The following is a 20049-nucleotide window of genomic DNA, read 5'->3' on the forward strand; positions in this document are numbered from 1 at the left end:
ATGATGGATTCTCGGAGTCTGATGGCGGGTTGTACACCGACGATGCGGTTATTTTGAATGGTAAGCGGATTTAGTTTTAACTTACTATTTTATTTATTAAAATGAAACTGTTTTCATACTAAATAGTAAATACCTTAGTTGTTTTTTTTCTATAGTTACGTTTGTTGATAGACAATACAATAATTGTTGTCTTGATATCAAGTTCTAATTTGGAGACAAAAATTGATACTTTTTACCATCACGAACAAAAGTGAGAGCATTATTTTTACATTTATCTTTACCATAAAGAACCAAAATGTAAAAGTTACCACGTACGACTCATTCATAGAAAGAATATAAAGTCCACTGTTTGTTTTGCGAGGACTCAAAACAATGCACGGCACATGTGGCTATGAGGTTTTTGAGGCTAGAGAAAGTTAAATTAGCAACAAAGATATTTGTCCATCGTAAAACTCAGGAAATAAATGTCCAGTTTATTCAAACGATAATCAGATTAATTATAAATTATGCATCAAGTGGCTTTTCACGAATGTATTATATCTTCCACTACTGGCACATTTTAAAACGAATAACAACATTTATATTTGTCCATGCCAAGCTTGATGAAGATGTCGATCGTCAACCCGCAATTGATTCGGTACTCACAAGTTCTAAAAAACATAGGCTATTATTCGGAAATACCTATGGGACCGATTCAATGCAAATTGTTACACGCCCACACATCCAAAGTCGATCACATCAATCAATTCATTGTCCATACCTTGCTCAGTTGTTGAACTTTTTTTGTGACTCACTTCGAGGACATTAATTAGATCTGAGACTGGCGATTGAAGCGGGATCACGCCCGGTGACATTTCCTCGCATTAGACTGCTGAACCCGGAATCCAGAAGCAAAAGCCTCTAGTCGAACTTGTTTTGATTAGACAGAGCATAACAAAGACATTTATTGATTAGAGGCAGTCAGATTTTTAAGTTCACTACTGTACGGAACTCCGGACTGAAAATCACAATTCTGAGGCTGCTCCCAGCAGACCATTAAATTACTTGTTATTAGTATCAGTTCAAGGTGTCGCGCCAGTTGGCATACCACTGCATGCTATTTACAAAACCATTGCAGTCTAGCCAATAAAGTAAAATATTCTCTCCGATACGGAATTTAAAGCTTACTTTGCTTTATCGAGACACGCACTAAACGGTTTTTTGTCATCTTAAATCTAGGAACCTTTAAAGGTCGTATTTTTATTATGGTATCTCAAGCGATCAGGTTTAATTTTTAGAACCTTTCTTGTAAGTGGGACGATACAGCTTCCAACATCTTCAAGGTTCGGTTATTTACGCGTGCCAGTTACATCTAGGTCTTCTTATATTGCACTACAATTCGGACCAGTTTTCTTTTACACGCCTACCTACTGGGTCTGGTTTGGGCCAAAAAAACAAATAGGGCTAGCGATAAAAACGGCATAGACCTTCTTGAAACAACTTGTTAAGTTGTTAAGTATAGTATTTAGGTCATTTACGTTATTGGCACTTATTGGCATGCTGCACATGTTATATTGAATTCCTGAGGTTTGAATATAACGGAAACCGTTATGCAGCGATCCGAAATAAATAACATGCATGTTTACGACATGTTTGGTACGTTGTTGTACTTGAGCTATGCTTTTAGATCGCCTTTAGAATATAAATTTCCTTGAAGTTTTGTTTACTGTTTGACAAGTTTACGTCATCGTTAATTAAATAGGCAACAATATATTATTTTTTTGTAGAAATATGTATGTGATCACATGTCAATCGTTCTCTGTGTATAATTAGTAACAACTGCTAATGAGCTCAGTATACATACATGTTTAAACAGGTTAATTTTTAGTTAGTTATTTTTTAGACCCCACATACGGTACTTGCTCATAAGATATGATTAAACTACCGTTATTTATTTGCGACATGATGTTAGGAGCAATTCATTAGAGACTGTTTTGGCCATAATTAAGTATCGGGTTCAACGAACCAGATCAAATTAAATTTTATTTACATTCGGCTCCAAAAATAACTTGTATTTCATTTCTTTATTGAGACCTTTTGCGAACATATAAAAGGGAATTAGAAACGTGGCTGTTTATCCAGCAATTAAAAAGGGTTTTTAATTTTAATAACTGATCGGTTTCAATTAACCAGGGTCAGAAATTTACGATTTTGTTTTGCAACTATAGCTAACTACTTACTATAACAGCAACAAATTTAACAATACCTACTTAATCATTTTAATGATCATAAACGATTCGACAAAGTAATTATTTTTAATTGACTTTTATTTTTCAGTTTATTCGGGACGGGCGAAGCGAGATATTTCGAACTCACCGCCGATGGGTAGACAGATATTGCTCTACGACCGAGACAGGTTTAAGACTTAAGAGTTTTTATGGGAATCGTAAATCATTGGTCAGAGGCTTTTACTTATTACATTTTGTTTTTAGCAGGCTGTTGGTGCGTATGGTATGGATTGTAAAACGACTCTTGGAAAGAAAGGAAGCTGCAAGAGTTTCCGCGACTGCTACCCATTGTTCAAGGTCGCTGACCTTTCTGGTTGGGACGGCTGGGTGATGGGCCACTATGACACTTGTAGCTACGTCAAAATGACAACAATGAGGTAAACTATGTCCGTCAAATATTTATCTAAGCTAGTTTGACATGTATATTATACTTTTACAATTTGTTTTTTTTTGTATTCTTACTTTTGCATTCGTCTACAAAATATTGCAACTGCTTTACAAATGTACACTGGATTTTGTTTTTTTTTTGTTTTTATAGGCAGTAGCGGGTTTCTTTTATTTTTTCTGGCTACTACGCATCCAGATTAAAATATAACTTACAGTCCCTTGATTTAATCGCATCGCAGCGAACCCTGCCGGGCGGACTCGCGATACCTGTTTTTAATTGAATGAGTAGTTTAAACAAAATTAGTTCACGATCATTTATGTAGAGCAATAACTTTAAACTTGAATTCACTGTTTGCTTTTAATTCTTATGAGTTGTTTTTGATAAATTTGAAGGTGTTTGGTGTGTGTTGTACGGAACCAGTGGGTACACCACCGCAGCAGGAACCTGATGTGCAACGATTCGGCTATATACAACCACCTATACCTGTACATTTTCCACCTGCACCTCTGTCTGGGTTAGTCACTATGCAATAGTCCTGTTAATATGTTATAATACCACTTTACTCATTGGCAAATATAAGTATTTAAATAAAGTAGAGCACTAAATATTTTCTGACATCTTTATGTTCTATAATATGGACAAATGCCACTAACCGTTTCGTCCTGTCAGGCTCTCCGGTGGAGTTCTGTCTGCTCTGACACGCTGGTCCTACGGAGACAGCAGCGTCCGGCAGATCCCCGCGCAGTGGCCGCCAGCGATACCCACGCACCCACCTGATCACACGCCAGCCACGCATCCGCCTTCCCTAGGTAAAACGAACTTAATTACATAATGAACCGAAAAAATATATATTTGTAACAGAAGTACGTCACGCCAAATAGTAATAAATATGATTACATAAATCTCGAGTTATTGTTATCATACAGTTGCAGGGGTTACAACAAAGCCACCGAATAGCTATCCACTACTTCGACCACTTGGGCTACGAAGCCTCCCAGTACAACTAAACAGGTACTTTGATTTTATTTTACTGACCTGAGATATTCGTAAACGTTAGTGCAATTATCTAAAATGTATGTTTAGACCTGGGCACCGGCGTATCCAACGAAACCATCCGTACCTGCAGCAGCTGTAGATGGTTCCTGCGGCAGAAAGAACGGACTCAGGTATGTTAACCCGTATCCAAGTAAGATATCTGTAAAATAATTAAAGTATGACATATATTCTTAAAGTTTATATGACTTTAGACATATGAAAGCACGTACCAAGACGAAGAGCGTATTGTTGGTGGGCATAATGCGGAGCTGAACGAGTGGCCGTGGATCGTGGCGCTGTTCAACGCCGGTCGCCAGTTCTGTGGAGGTTCTCTCATGGATGACCGGCATGTGCTTTCTGCAGCGCATTGTGTGGCACAGTAAGTACCCAAGAACTACTAAATAAACTCATTAACAATGAATCTGAAATTTATAATTGCCATTTACATTTTATATTTTCTTAATGGAGTATTTAAATGTTGATGAATAAATTTGTTTTGCAGTATGACATCTTGGGATGTTGCCCGTCTAACAGCTAGACTTGGAGATTACAACATAAGAACGAACACTGAAACGCAACATGTTGAGAGAAAAATCAAGAGAGTTGTGAGGCATCGAGGTTTCGACATGCGTACTTTGGTAAATATTTTTTTGAACTAGATAGATAGTTATAGTAAACTAAGCAAACTTGTGAATATAATTCAATTTTCGATATTCATATTTTCAGTACAATGACGTCGCCGTTTTAACACTGGATCAGCCAGTCAGTTTCACGAACAATATTCGTCCAATCTGCCTACCTTCTGGCGGTCGAGCTCATATCAGGGCAAAGTCGCAACGGTCATTGGCTGGGGAAGTTTGCGGGAGAGTAAGTATTCATCCGAATTTTGATAATAAAGGCAAGAACAAGAGCGTTAAATCGGAACAAATATTTTAAATTACTTTAAAATGTTTTCGGATAATTAGGGTCACACATTCGACAATACCTATTGTTCATGTTGTTTTCGAATACCTAAATGTAGTCGTTTGATTTATATGCAAGTCACTGTCATGACTCACTGTTATTTGTATTGTTAAGGCGGTCCTCAGCCCTCCGTTCTTCAAGAAGTGTCGATTCCGATTTGGTCGAACCAGGAATGCCAGTTGAAGTATGGCGGCGCGGCTCCCGGCGGCATCGTAGAGCACATGCTGTGCGCTGGTAAAGCTAGCATGGACTCTTGTAGTGTAAGTAGTGAACACTAAAGATGACGTTTTTAAATTGAAACCGTTTTATAGATATTTGATAGATACCTACTTGTACGATTTTTTACAGGGTGATAGTGGTGGCCCCTGATGGTGAATGAGAACGGTCGCTGGACGCAAGTAGGTATTGTATCGTGGGGCATCGGTTGCGGTAAAGGCCAGTACCCCGGTGTGTACACACGCGTCACTTACTTCATGCCTTGGATCCAGAAGAACTCCAATAGTGGGTATACAAGAAGGATAATTTCGAAATCAATTTGACTATTGTTCGGTAATTAATTTTAACGGTCAATTATTTTGAGAAAATCAACTAGTAACCTTGTTTTTCTCAACTGATTGCAAAATAAAAATACATTTTAAGCGTATGGAAATTGTGCCAATTTATTTTAAGGTTCTGAATTAAATAAAAAATTAACAACATTTGAAGGTACTATTATTTATTTCTAAAAATCACAAAGCTTCATTGATAAATCATTTGCTACCAATACAACATAAACAAAGCATTACAAATAAGATGGCCTAAAAATTTCAGATCAGTCTTCAAATACATATTATATATAATATATTAGTAGGTACATGATGGTAAAAAACTATAATTAGAATATTTTAAGTATATACTTATTACATTTCACGCTATACTGAATAATCCATTACTTAAAATAACTTTAATATTTACCTTTATCATATATCGAAGTTAGAAACATGCAGCTGCTGTAGTATATTTCGGGCTGAAACAAATATATTGCTGAAGTCAATAAAGACAACTTTAGAGAGAACAACATTATAATTGTATGTTATATATATATAGGCGTAGAATAGTTTACTATCTGTTATTCAAACAGATTTACTTTTATTAATATTATTATAACCATTTGTGCAACTGACTTGAATGTTTGTAAAACCGCCCGCGCCACAAGGATTAAATTCCTTAGCGGGAATGGACTCTTTCCTTTAAAAACAAAATTTTCTTGTCCCACTACCAATCTAAGGTTTGGTCCAAAGTCCAACCGCAACAAGGGAACAAAATCATTCCTTCACATCCTTCACATCGTTCACTGCCTTCCTCGCCTGCGTGTGTTAGGTAGCTAACACACTTTTAGAGGTAACATGTTTAACTTATTTACCTTGAAAATACCCCGTATCGTGTACATCATCTAGTGTCGGTATGAACGGCGGCTCAACGTTCAGCTGGTTCTCCCAGTCGATGTGACGGAACAAGGACATGGACTTGACAAGGGCAGCCGCCGGTCGCTCTGACGGGTCCATGGTAAGAAGCGCCTCTATAGCACTGACTGCCTCAGGAGACAGAGCCTCGTCATCTTCTGGCCACTCGATGTCTATTTTACGTCAAAATTGATTTTATAAGAAACTATTGTATGCCTTAAACTATATTGACTTTGTTTGTGAAATTAATAAATGTGAATTATGTGAAAATAAAATAAATTTATTACACAAATATGATTTAGACTTTACCTTCTGTATCATTGCAGGAAAAAATAAGTTAATTTAATACTTAAAAAACACAAAACTAAATAAAAATACGGAAGCACTACATAAAAATTAAATGAATTCACATCACTTACTTCGAGACAATATATTCTTGAAAACTGCCTGTGGAGTCTCATCATTGAAAGGCGGAACACCAGTCATGAATTCGTATAAGCATACACCTAACGCCCACCAATCCACTGGTGGACCATGCCCCTGTCTATAAAGCAAAGAGTATTTATACACTGACTAGTGTATGTGGTTAAAATCACTAATTGCGGTACGAAGCAGCAATAAAAATATATGAGATGCGATTTCAAATACCTGTGAGTTTGTCAACTTTACTATATTTTAAGAGAACTTGTACCTCATTAACTATGGCAGTCAAACCTAAGCAGTAACGAATGTCTTACTAACTAGTCTAACATACCTCAAAAGTAACTCAGGTGCTAAATAGTCAGGTGTACCCAAAATTCTCTGGTCTGACACTAAGTTTCCTCGCCGCACGCTTTTTGGCGTTCTATACGGTGTATGTGCGGTGGCCAGCGGCGTTTTACACAAATCTGTTGGCGAACGACTGCCTTCGCCCTGTAAATAACAGGCATATTAAACTTACTAAGTACTAATATTAAACTTGCATATTATAATATTACTCAAAGCACAATGTGTCTCGATTTAATGATTTTAAGCTTAACTGTGAACACTTAAATGAGATAACCAATATCGACAATATTACCTTACTTAATCGCCTTGTAGGAAATATCTCCAGACTGGTAGAAATATGTTTACCAAACATAAAAGTTTTGTCCTTAATTCCTGAAGCTGGTTGGTCATCCTTAGGTAAATTAAACCGAGTTTCCTTCTTCTTTGTTTCTGGTGATTTGTTTGAAACTGGAGTCGAAAATATAACTCCTACATTGAAATGATGACTATCGTTTTGAGATACCCACCTGAAAAAAAAGCGCTTTTGAGAATAAGTATTTTTCTTTTTTATATGCGTCATTATTCTTGTTTCTGTTACATACCGTTTTTTCAAAACACCTTTGATGGGATTTTTGTATTTATCAGGTGTTGGATGTATGGACATGCGCTTTGGTGTGTTTTGACTTAACTCTAACGCCATAATCTCTTGAGTGAGACCACTGTGATTCTCTTTAGACTCTGCTAAGCTTGTTACTCCTGTGGGGGTGTCTCCATCACAGTCTAATATCCTTTTTCTTTTCTTTGCTCTGAAGCTGTAAAAATGGAGGTTATCTTTTAATCACTATGTTAATCTTTAAGAGCACATTCCTTACACTTAAAACTATCTATTATTAGATATTTTGAATGTTCAAGTTAAGGTTGGTAAAATATTGATTTATAAAAATCCATTGTAAATAAATTATTGTGACTTACCTAGGTATTCTCTTAAGTGAATGTCCCCTGCACAATGGTGAAGTGGATGGGTCATGCATAGAGTCAGATACTGTCGACTCTCCTACAGAACTGTTGCTGCTTGGATCTGTTGACTTGTTACTCCTAGAGTTTGAACTGTTCTTAGAGCTTTCACAAGTGTGGTAGGAACCAGAGTCTTGTGACTAAAACAATCGAAAGAATCTATTATTATCTATTTTTATTACTTAATGTTACTCAGTTGTACATGGAATTAGTTTTCAAGAAAGGTCTGAAACTTATGCAGCACTGATTTCAGAATTATGTTAGTTGCATTGTCATACTAAGAGTTTAAACATTCATTGTATACCTTGAATATAATATAATATACATAACATAAAATTATACAGTATGGCTATCTAATCTACTTAAGAACCACCATGTTTTCTGATTTAAAGTTTAATTAAAAAGAGAAGAGATCATGAAATTACTGGGAAAACTTACTAGTTATACTTACACTATCAAAATTAATACTGTCAGCACTCATGAATGGATGTATTCCAGACATGTGAGACTGATTCAGCAACGGTGAACACTCCAGGGCACTGACTCCATCAAAAAGACTTTTCAATTTACCTGTAAATAGGGGAAAAAATACTTTGTACTACATTTAGCTACACATGTATTCTACTTAAGTAATAAGGGCATACTAGTCTCTTTAAGTTCATCAAGAAGGTTCTCACAGGCGTCAGTAGACATGACAGAGTTGTGTGTGCTGTCGCCTCCCCCAGATCCAAAGGAGAGATGTGATGTAAGTGACAGCAGCTGCCCAGGTGTTCTCAGGTTCAAGCTTGGTGTGCAATTCACAAAGTCTGATATCTCCAAATCTAAAATTTTCATAAGTGTAAAATTATTGTATGTATTGTTTTTACATTCTTTTATCTTGTATTGTTTTGTTTTACCTCTGTTTACTTCAATTTTAGATAAACCAAAATCAGTTAGTTTTACATGCCCAGATCGAGATATAAGCATATTATCAGGTTTGAGATCCCTATGAACAATGTGATGTTTGTGTAAGTAGTCCAAAGCAAGTGTGACCTCAGCAACATAGAACACAGCCATAGATTCTTCCAAGAACCCATAAACACCTAACAGTGATTTTAAATCACCTCCAACCATGTACTCCATGACCTGGAAATGGAGAAAAATAATTATTTAATCATAAAAACTCTGTCAATAAACTAAATCGAAATATTTTGTTTATCTTACCAAATAAATAGATGAAGTAGATTGCAGAGAGTAAAATAAATGTACACAAAATGGACTTCTTGACAATGCCAGAGCATTTCTCTCAGTAACTACCTGAGTGACCATATTTTTGTTTATCATGGCAGACTTCTTCATAACTTTAATCGCGTACAGCTGATCTTTGTTACTCTTCTTGTGGGCAAGAAACACCTTACCAAAGGCCCCGCGACTTATGGGCTTAATTATTGTAAAATCGTTAATATCTGGTGGCTAAAATAAAAGTATACATTGTCAAGTCAAATTAATTTCAGTAGAAAATATTTAGTGCTAATAAAATACCTTGGTAATAACAGTATCATTTATGGAATTGATTTTGTCTAAAATAGTATGACAAGATGATTTGTCCTCATCTTTCGAATCATTTGTAGACATTTTCACCCGAAAGCAAGAAAATGTTTTGATAGAATCAGAAATCACCACATTATTTTCATACACACAAATAAATTGAGATTGAATTCAAATGAAACGACACGAGTGAAAGTGACAGCCAGGTCTCAGTCACACAGAAGCGACAGTTATGATCGATGATAATTCGTTCAGAAATCCAAAAGATCTGCTATTCTTTGTATTAGTCAGCTTCTCAGGTCAGCTTAATAAGGTGAAGAATCCTTTTTTGAGGCAAGACATTGTGTCAATTCCTGGCTAATCTACTACACAAATGGACTTAGCGACATACAATATATTATAGTTTTAAGATATTTAAATAAAATTTAGTTCACAGGATAAACAAACGTACAGAGAAGTTTAGTAGCGTAGATTTCGCTTTCTGTACTTTTCCTTTAAGTTTAAGAGTAATAAGTAAAAATGTCTCAATGGAAGTTAATATGATTTATTGTGAAAGTTTTGTTGAAAGACAAGGTATAATTACTATCGAAAACGAGCTACAAGAAATTGTTACAAACTAATCCTCCATTCTGCAATTTGTGACGCATTTGGTAAAGGCTTGCACTAGTGTTGAACAAACCAGTGGTTGATGAGAATTATCTTCGTAACATTTCAATATCTGGAAATGTGTAATCCAGGGTTTAAAAACTTTATCAAAGAAATAAAAATGCCATTTGAAGTAACACAGTAATGTACAATTAATTGCAGTGATGATTCCCGATGGGACATCAGCGGACGAAGACTGAGGCAAATGAATCTGCGATATGTTTCAAATAACCACGATGTGTACTGTTTACCTCTCATAATCCCTTTACAACTTTGTACCTAAATTAGTGTAAGATCAATGTTTAATAAGTAGAACATTTGGATACGTGGTATTGAATTGCAGATAGAATAACTTGTTTTTTATTAATCTTGACCATAAAAATAATATAAACATGCATAGGAATCGAACCCAGAACTTTAAGTAGTTTGAACTCTCTAAGAATAATTAAATAGGTTTTGAGGCAGTACCTTAGCTCGCCAGTCAAAGCATGGTTTTATTTTTTGTATTTTTTCGTGTGTTATTTTAGGCGACTCGAATGTTTTGTTTGTTGTTTCGATGCTTTTGTCATATTCAGCTTCGATAATTTTATTGATTACTTGATGTTCCCTTTTGAGATAGTCTATTCTATGGGACCAGTAATCCATTTCGCCATCTTCTAGATAGTCGCCGCCTTTGTCTTTGAACATTAGTTCGTTTGATGGTTCCTAAAATTAGGTCACAATTAATGTTTTGAGTTTGAAACTCAAGTGAGAGGAATCGTAAAAGATAATTAAGTAAGTATAATTATCTTATCCTTTATAAATAAAAGTTACGTGCTCGCAACAGTTTTTACTTTCAAATCACCAAATGTTAAAATAAAAGAATAGTAATTTGAAAGACAGCATGAACGCAATAATAAAAAATTAAATTAATGTTTTAGCTTGTTTAAAAAACCAAATACTGAAAGAAAAATAATATAAAATGATAAGACTTACGGGAGGGAGGTTTTCAAATGCTATAACATTTTCGGCTTCTATTGATTTCTGGAGAGCTATGGGTGGGCTTATTGCAAAATTGTTATCGAAACTGATTCGTCTGGTGTCTTTACTAGCTATAGTTCCCATTTTAAATTTAAGTTCCAATTTATAATATTCAATACTGATTGGACAAGACAATTTTTGTTAAAAATTTGTCATTATTTCGATGTCATAATTTTTTTACAAAAGCACCGACTACTTATTTCAATAAAAAAGAAAATAACATCAGGTGTGTAAGAAAAGAGTTTATTGCTTTCAATGAACCTGTATTATTATTAAAAATAGTTTACCTACTCTTTTAATCAGTTATTTTACAACCGCATTTTTCATTTTTAAGTCTTTTCCATTTCATTATTTTCTGGTCTTGATTTCTTTCTAACAGTTTGTATGGATACAAGTTTGTTAATTGTAATAATAATAACGACGTAAACATTTTATTGAGAAGATAGAATCATATTATTCCACAACTTTCACACATGAAGATAAATATAATACTCGAAATCTTGTGTTATTATTACCTGTGCTCTCATTACAACATCTGTTGGAGTATTTATATTCTATTGACTATTGTCAAAGTGAATAATGTCAATATGTCAAATTTTGATAATTTGCTGGTGTTGTGTTTCTAAATATCGGTATCGTTGAATATTTGACTCGTATTTGTTAAGTAATACCTGGAAACGCAATTAAAAACTAGTGGTTGACTTGATTGTTGATTACACTTTCTATAAGTAAATAAAGTTGCATGTATAATCCTTTGAACAATGTCGTTGTATGACGATCTTGATACTATTAAAGCACGTACTACTGAAAAGGTAGCTGGATGGTCTTCGGGTATTAAGTTATTACAGTCCCAGTTGCAACTTAAAAAGGCCGCAGTTACGCAGCCCAAACGAGAGGCATTACGACGTACTACTCAGGTATTAAAATATGACCACATAAGCCACATGCTGTTATCGTTATTTCTAAGTGCCTAACAATTTGTTTATTTTACAGGTGCTCACTCCTGTTATTGACTTGAAAAGTAAACAAAAAGAAGAGGATGAGTCTAATTCTAACAGTCCCAAACTTCAAGGAAAAACACTCACTGCCTCATTGAATGTGCGTGATTTTGACTGGAATGTTGCTAACGAATATGACCCCATGTGGCCTAACGACTATGAAAAAGTGGCAAAAGGTAAGGACATTTTTGACGAAAATTAGTTATTTGCTTGTTGACTGTATAATACAATGTAAAACAACAAAGTCTCAATTTAGATTTAAAAATATATTGTGGTCAGAATATTCAACGAATTCCATTTGATGCAAAACCCATTAAGTGACTATGTTGTGGCTCTATGCATGGGTTAGTATGTACAAGGTTCAGGTTGAATCCCGATGCAAGTATTAATGTGACTTTTTGACAGTTTTATGTACCTACCTGCTTACTTAATTATTCTAAGACACTGCTGACAAAATGGAGCCCATTTCTTAAAATAATCTTTAACTAATGGAAAATGTTTCAGAATTACAAGCAAAGAAATTACAACTTGATGGAGATAGAGGAGAAAGATCAGAAAGAAAGCGAAAAAGCAGGTTTGGTGATGATGAGGATACTGTTCCAGAGAAGACATTAGTGCCAATTGTAAGTTGTTGAAATGATAATTTAAGTTTTTGTTTTATTTCATTTTAATCAATAAATATATAATATCTATTTTTTGTTTTCAGCAACCTGAAGAAGAAGAGGCAGAGGAGATTTCAAAGAGGTCTGCTGGTGCTGCAATAGCCCCACCACCCTCACTCACAGTGGAGACCCCATCCCCACCACCCATTCCACAGAGCATACCTCCACCAGCTCCGGCAGTTGGTTTCTCCATTGGAGGATACGGGGCAAGCTCAGTAGCTGCTAAAATTATGGCCAAATATGGTTTTAAGGTATATCTTGATAAGCACATTTTTAAATCTGGGCTTAGTTTTTTGAATATTGCATTTAATATTACTACCATACCAACAAATTTTCCATAATGCTATCACAATATTAAATATGGTACAGTTATTAATATTACTAATGTATTATTTACAGGAAGGGCAAGGTTTGGGCAAGAAAGAACAGGGAATGTCAGTGGCTTTGCAAGTAGAAAAGACTTCGAAACGAGGTGGTCGGATAATTCATGAGAAGGATGGTAATGTTATGCCGCCACCTGGTTTTGCTATGCCCTCATTACCAGGACCAGGTATGATTTTACTACAAATGTTTGCATTTTTGTGGAAATAATTTTCAAATGGTAATGATTAACCTAACTAGTTTCAGACCAATTATTAGTTCTTACTACTTAAGATTTGATTCCAACTTGTGAAACTGCAAACTAGGGGTTGTATAAAAATGTTTTATAAAAATACACTCTGGTCATTATATTACAGACTCGCCGACTGCTTCGCACTCGCCACATGGATCCAGGCACGAACCATCTATTACAGAAATCATGAAATCCCCTAGTAAAGTGGTTTTATTAAGAGTAAGTATTTGGTCATCATATCTATACTGTAAATAAAAAGAAATTAGCTGTCTGTGTCTCAACTTTTGGTGTGAAGTAGACTAGCTCTGAGTTAGAGAAGGTTAAATTTATCCACTGTCACATGATAGTAATAATAATTCATAATTGTTGCAACATTGGCTTGAAAACTTAAATAATTTTTTTGATGTTCATAGTCATATTGTTTTTTTTCTTAGAATATGGTTGGGCCTGGTGACGTTGATGAAGAGCTAGAACCTGAAGTAAAAGATGAATGCAATACAAAGTATGGAGATGTTATAAAAGTGTTAATATTTGAAATGCCAAATGCACCTTCTGATGAAGCAGTCCGGATTTTCGTGGAATTCAAGAGAATCGAAAGTGCTATTAAAGCTGTTGTAGATCTAAATGGCAGATTTTTTGGAGGGAGACAAGTTAAAGCTGGATTTTATGATGTAGAAAAATTTGCTTCCCTGCAGTTGACTGAATAGAGCGTTATGTAAGATACTAGTTTCTTTCATTTACCCCACCTCTATCAAATTTTACCCGTTTGTTTGAGAAAGAGAGATAATTTAATCAAGAAACAGTGTTTTATGAAATAATTTTAGATTTTGTAAATAGCAGTTAAAAGAGTGCCAGTAAAAAGTAGTAACAGTTATCAGAAAAAGCTTTATTTAAATGGCAAGCATGCGAAGCGTGAGTCATAGAGCCGTATAGAGTGGCCTACGTCTGTGACAGTTACTGTCAATTTGGTACGTATGTTGTCATCTGAGTGTAATTGTTTACTACTTCAGCTTCTTCGTGTGACTGAATGTAAAGTAATATGCAGCTCATAGCTGAACAAAGATGTTGTGATATTATTGTTATATTTTAATTTAGATTGAAAATGGGAAGAAAATCATGTTTCTAATATAAGACATGTAGTGTTTGTTTAACTCTCAGTCAGCAGTCAACAGCTGCTGCCGTCGATAGGAAATCTTTCGAAACTTGCAGTGACAGCATTGTTTGTTAAAATATTGAATGAAATTCTGGTACCATTTTTTAAATTGATCATAAACTAAAATGGCATTTTATTCGTGTAACAGATATAGATTAGTAGTTATAGTGTTACTTGGCTTGATATTGTGGCAGTTCTTTCGATTGCTACCAGATAAACCCGCCACGCAATTATCAGAGGTAAGCGATTTATCTATTAATTAAATTAATTCGATTTAATCTTATCTGTGTATCAATCACTATGCAACAAATTGAAAAGACTTCATTTTTCGTTATCTGTTATTAATTTCTTGAATTAAAAATTAATGAACCTTGACTAAGCATAAATGTATAATAATAATTCATTATTGTTGGAATCAGGAGTCCTGATAAGTAGCTAACATAATTATGTTTCTGAACTTGGAATTGGTTACTGGTTTATGTACTGTATCCAAAGAAAATGTACTAAAATATGGTCTGTTTAATACATGCCAATAAAAGAAAGAAATAAAAATTACAGTAAAAGATAATATATGATGATTTACGTATCAAGGTCATGAGAATTTGAATTGAATTCCATCCTTAGGAACTTTCACATTAAATTAGGAGCCAAATCCTTATTCTTTATTTACCTTGTGGTATTATTGTTGCTCTTACAGGCTGGTATTGTGGAGTTAGAAGATGACAGTTATAATAAACACAAACAGGACAAGGTGAAGGTGAGGGTGTACTATGAAGCTCTCTGCCCTGACTCAAAACACTTCTTTATGAGACATTTGGGCCCGGTGACAGAAAAGCTTTCTGACTTCCTTCAGGTCACTCTAGTTCCTTATGGGAAGGCTACAGTGAGTATCCAAGAATATTATACTATACATTAGTTGAAATAAGTCTTCTAGCGAAACAGTCCCCAACTTCTAAATTGTCATAATTCCTTTTAGACCAAAGAAGAGAATGGGAAGTTTTACTTCCAATGCCAACACGGTGAGGAAGAGTGCTACGCCAACAAAATACATGCCTGCGCCATTGAGGCCATGGCCAATATGACAACGTCTGTTCAGATAACAGAATGTATGATCTCAGATAATATGGATGCTGATAATGCTCTTGCCAGGGTAAATATACTATTCAATCAATTATTTTGTTTTATCTATAATGATAAGAGGTAAATTTTTATCTTACTGTTTTAGTGTGCTAAAGAAATGAAGACAAGTCCAGATCCTATTAAGAATTGTGCTAACACTGACCATGGGTCTGCATTGCTAAAGAAACATGGAGATGATACACATATATTGCAGCCAACCTTCATACCAACAATAACATTAAACGGTTCACGAGGTAATCAGGCGGCAATACTGAAAAATTTCTTATTAGAAGTATGCAAATTGATTGATATGCCATTGCCACCACCTTGTTTGTGACATATTAAATTCGATCGGCCAAACATGCACAATATTCTTCAGCATTTTATTTAAGATTATGAACTGTAATGTCTTGTCAATTGAAGCTCAAAGGCTGCTCATATTGTTACTTCCATAAAATTCCAGTCAACTTACATAAATTGTATTATTTTTAAACATTTAATCCAATTAATTATATTAACTATATTATTTCCTGTGTAAATTGCGTCATTTATAATGTTGTAAGTGTATAAATAGTGTCCTGATATGTAATGCACCTATAGAATACTAGATGTGTAGGTTCAAACTCTATGTTATCTAAACTCGAGGAACAAGTACTGACTAAAAGGACCATAATCTTTAAGTTTGAACTGAACATCATGTATTGGTCTTTATAAAACCTTTTACCTTACTTATATTAAATATTTTTCTAATTATATTTTTAGTGGTGAGGTTTGGAAACTTTAAGGCTACCAAAGTATTAAATTTGATATAAAACATAATTGTTACACTGAATGGGAATTTGAAATTAGGTAGAATATGTGGTATCTCTTATTTCTTCAACTCGAATTCTCATTATGTATACAAATTCGTGTGATGTTGTTAATTTCTTTTAAATTATTAAATTATGGGTTGTGTTTCCTAAAAAATCTAGTGAGTTTTTGAACAAATAATTTTAAATATATTTTACGTGTGGAACTGCAGTCGGTTGTGCATTGCATTTAGTGATAGACTCCAGCTGTTGTATTTTTATACTTTTTATTTTTCTATATTTTATAATTTTCCGTCATTTATTTGTATAATTTAAATGTAAACCTAAACATAATAAAAATCATATTAAATGAAAGTCTGAGTAAAAACTAAGTAAGTTATCTTCTATCTGAGTGACTAGTGGGTATACTGTATACTAGAACCTATCTAAACCTCTATTGCTTTTTATTCAGTTAAAATATAATTTTACATCCTAACCAATCAATTTATTAAACTGAAATGTTATCAGTCTTGTTATTTGAAATATATGCTACAATGGTTAAAAATCTTGGTATAAAATAATTAATATCACCGATGATAACGACTGCTTTATTTGAAAGTATTGTTTTATTTTTTTAAATTCCATTATACAAAATATGTAGACGTGTTTAAAGGTATGCTACTGTTTCTAGTGTAGGAAATGTTTTGCATAGTAACTTATAATATATCACAGCGATAGTATCATAAATTCGTGAAATCAAGTTTTAGAAATTAAGGTTATTTTTTAAACCTGCTTGTCGACATTTCAACCTGTATTGTAAAATAATTGTCTAAACAATGTATTGTAAATTCTGTATCCTGAAATTTTCAAAATGTTACCTACATTATATGAAGAATAATAATATCATTTGAAGGACATATTCTTTATTTGTTATTCAAATATTTCTTTATTGTAGACTGACAAATATGTAAATAATGAAATATGTGTGAATTACTTCGCTATGTATACACAGGTGCCGATGTGGATAGTCGCTCTGAGGCTGGCTATTTGTTACTTTGTTCATTTAACGCCGTTTAATATTCAATCTATTATATAGATCGATTTGGCGACTATAGACAGAATTTTGACACAAAACTATCTCTAGTAGCCAAATTCAACGACATAATTATGAATATTGAAAACGTCCGTTAAAATCTAAACTTAACGGGTATTAATTTTTGTTATACCCCATTTTCCTGTACACCAGTACTTACTTTTATGCATTAACTCGAATTGTAACAAACTGTGTAAGTACCTTGGAATTTAAGAAATAAAGATTTGATAAAAGCATATAATCGATTTGTTATTAGTTTCGAACCAAAGTACCTACTTCTCTTTTGTTATTACTAATTTGGTTTTGCATTTACGTTTCGTTACAATATGTTGAAAAATATCTTACGATTTGACATAACATGTTTCGAAGAACGTGTTTTGTAACGTGATCGTCATTTATATTTAGTAAAACGTAAGCTTCAGTGGCATAGTAGATTAAACAAAGCAATGTTTATAGACTTACTTATATGCGTACTAACACAGTAACTATTGGTCTGACTGATAACAAACCTTAGTAGATGCGTTACGTTTGCTACAAAATTGTATATCTAAGCAACAGATTAATCTAATTATTTATTATTGATCAAACATGGTATTTCCAGAATAACGACACTGGATAATATACTATACATATTTATGTCGCTCCACGTAAAACACGGGAACTACATCCGATGATACTAGAAGCCGTTAGATTTTCAAAAAACACATGTAAAAGTAATAATGTATCCTACTTCTAGAATAAATCGTTTCATTTTATTTTATAGTCAACCCGAACAGAGTTGGGAAAAGGCTAGGCAGATAATGAAAATATTATTGTGGTTAATGTACCTACGTATACGTCAGTATCTACTTTGAAAAATGTTTACGCCCTTAACAAGGTGTGAATACAGACACATTTGGACCATTTTTCTCTTAATCTACTTATGATGTTTTAGGCGACCTCTTTATAACAGACACTTAGTTAATACTTAAACGTACACCTATCCAGATGGATCCAACAAATCACTATCGGAACAAAAGTCATTATGACTTAAGTAATATGATGGTTAAGTATTCTTAAATTTTATAATTTACCGCGCATTTTTTTATTTGAACTAAAATCAATTCATAAACTACTATTCCAAATATAACAATATTTTGCTACAGATAATTTATCTGTTCTTTTTATTGGAACTAAGTGCTCGAAATACCCCGAATTATCTTACAGTTACACCCTACTGTCCACGCTACAGTGCGAAATATCGTGCGCATGCTATAATCGAAAGATAATAATTAAAAAAAAAAACAAAAGCATTCAACCGATTTCAAATAAAAAGTATTGAGCCAAATTTTCTGAAATTTTCATGGGACTAAATAACAGTTATTGTTAAATGAAAAATCAACAAATTCGATTCACCCTGTCCGAAGTTCTGAGGCAACAAACGTAAAAACAGTCCGCCGCGTCAGCCCATGATTAAGGACTATGGTTGGGTCCGAAACTAGTCGGGGAATCCCGATAAATGCGCGCGAGTAAACCGTTGCTTTATTTAATAATGAATCATTTTCACGATAGTTACTATAAAAAATATGGGAAGTAAAGGTAGAGACTTCCTACTGAATTCACCTAAAAGGCGTTTTTACATAAAGGCCTTTTTGCTATACGTTTTTACAGGGTAACAAAGCATCTCATGGTATAGGTATACCCAAGATAGTAATTTAGGTAAAAAGTTATAAAGGCCGTAAAGGCTTTATGAGCATTTGGAGTAATCGGTCTATGTACGGCAAAAATACAGCTCACATAACTTCCAAACTGAAAGTATTACGTACCTATATAATGTTTTCCATACCACGTCCGTAATGTATTGGAAAAACCACATTATCTAATAATTGTCAAACGACGTGCTCGCCGCGAGAACGGGCGCGCGTCCGTTAGCCTACGGTCATTAATCATTTGCATCAAGCTTCCACTTTCCTATAATGTGTGTGAAGGCAATAAATTAGCAGCTTTCCACCTTTTTCCTCGGCTCAGTATACAAAGCAAACGAGCGACTTCAGTCAATTCAATTTGAAACCCGCTCTGACAACACCAATTTGCTGCGACTAAATGGCTACCTTTGCTCTGGAAACCATTTCAAACACAACAATAAATCTTCACTGAAATCACGGTCTAATTTCGTAAAAGCCCCGTCTCGCTTTGCTAATTAATATGAATGGCATTTGCATCCGGCTTTTTCTCGCGTACACCATTTCCAACTATTGTTTTGCAAAGATTCTCACAATTTATTCCTGTTTTTACCCGACTGCGCATCGCAAAGGAGGGTGGGTTATTGAGATTAATAAAAATAGCTTATTTTGTAGGTATCAATTAAGTGGGGTAAAGGTAATGATAAGTAAAACGTTTGGAAAACTTAACATTAGGGGTGTCATGATTTGTAAATTTTAGAACTTTTCAGCAGGGCGATATAACGCTTTTGAATCACATACCTACCCACAGAAATATTAATCATATGAATAAGCATCTAATGAGTTGTTAGCAAACTAAAGTTGATTAGTATTGATTAGTGACTGGCAAGATAACATCAAGCAAGATTAGTTGG

At 34.2% G+C, this 20049-nt stretch overlaps 5 protein-coding genes across 6 annotated transcripts; 3 read left to right on the forward strand and 2 right to left on the reverse strand.

The window, feature by feature from the left end:
- Positions 1-2374: 2374 nt before the first annotated feature.
- On the forward strand, positions 2375-5192 carry LOC113496792 (mast cell tryptase-like; the record flags this gene model as incomplete). Its single annotated transcript, XM_026876115.1, is given in 14 exon segments — positions 2375-2395; positions 2472-2624; positions 3027-3169; positions 3325-3464; positions 3582-3611; positions 3614-3666; positions 3739-3825; positions 3903-4069; positions 4193-4328; positions 4417-4506; positions 4509-4557; positions 4768-4913; positions 5002-5017; positions 5020-5192. Coding segments are annotated over 14 exon segments (1404 nt in total), but the record flags the coding sequence as incomplete, so codon positions are not given.
- A 329-nt stretch (positions 5193-5521) lies between these two features.
- On the reverse strand, positions 5522-9612 carry LOC113496377 (serine/threonine-protein kinase greatwall-like). 2 transcript variants are annotated; one of them, XM_026875566.1, is made up of 12 exons: positions 9378-9612; positions 9060-9308; positions 8753-8981; positions 8534-8677; positions 8308-8426; positions 7815-7996; positions 7445-7654; positions 7156-7369; positions 6850-7007; positions 6515-6639; positions 6056-6268; positions 5522-5659 (listed from the first exon to the last, which is right to left on the reverse strand). In XM_026875566.1, the coding sequence occupies exons 1-12, from the start codon at positions 9468-9470 to the stop codon at positions 5613-5615; spliced, it is 1983 nt and encodes a 660-aa protein (XP_026731367.1). In that variant the 5' UTR covers positions 9471-9612; the 3' UTR covers positions 5522-5612. The 2 variants fall into 2 exon arrangements, with proteins under 2 accessions (XP_026731367.1, XP_026731366.1); XM_026875565.1 differs by having other exon boundaries at positions 8501-8677.
- A 299-nt stretch (positions 9613-9911) lies between these two features.
- LOC113496380 (MICOS complex subunit MIC19-like) lies at positions 9912-11181 on the reverse strand. Its single transcript, XM_026875570.1, has 3 exons — positions 11004-11181; positions 10497-10733; positions 9912-10101 (listed from the first exon to the last, which is right to left on the reverse strand). The coding sequence occupies exons 1-3, from the start codon at positions 11130-11132 to the stop codon at positions 10000-10002; spliced, it is 468 nt and encodes a 155-aa protein (XP_026731371.1). The 5' UTR covers positions 11133-11181; the 3' UTR covers positions 9912-9999.
- Positions 11182-11616: 435 nt separating this feature from the next.
- Positions 11617-14044, forward strand: LOC113496378 (splicing factor 45-like). Its single transcript, XM_026875567.1, has 7 exons — positions 11617-11965; positions 12042-12222; positions 12551-12669; positions 12753-12959; positions 13108-13258; positions 13446-13540; positions 13756-14044. The coding sequence occupies exons 1-7, from the start codon at positions 11810-11812 to the stop codon at positions 14026-14028; spliced, it is 1182 nt and encodes a 393-aa protein (XP_026731368.1). The 5' UTR covers positions 11617-11809; the 3' UTR covers positions 14029-14044.
- A 239-nt stretch (positions 14045-14283) lies between these two features.
- On the forward strand, positions 14284-17712 carry LOC113496379 (GILT-like protein 1). Its single transcript, XM_026875569.1, has 4 exons — positions 14284-14713; positions 15172-15357; positions 15451-15624; positions 15700-17712. The coding sequence occupies exons 1-4, from the start codon at positions 14600-14602 to the stop codon at positions 15928-15930; spliced, it is 705 nt and encodes a 234-aa protein (XP_026731370.1). The 5' UTR covers positions 14284-14599; the 3' UTR covers positions 15931-17712.
- Positions 17713-20049: the final 2337 nt, after the last annotated feature.

The sequence above is a fragment of the Trichoplusia ni genome, chromosome 8, assembly GCF_003590095.1.
Source record: "Trichoplusia ni isolate ovarian cell line Hi5 chromosome 8, tn1, whole genome shotgun sequence".
Taxonomy (NCBI): domain Eukaryota; kingdom Metazoa; phylum Arthropoda; class Insecta; order Lepidoptera; family Noctuidae; genus Trichoplusia; species Trichoplusia ni.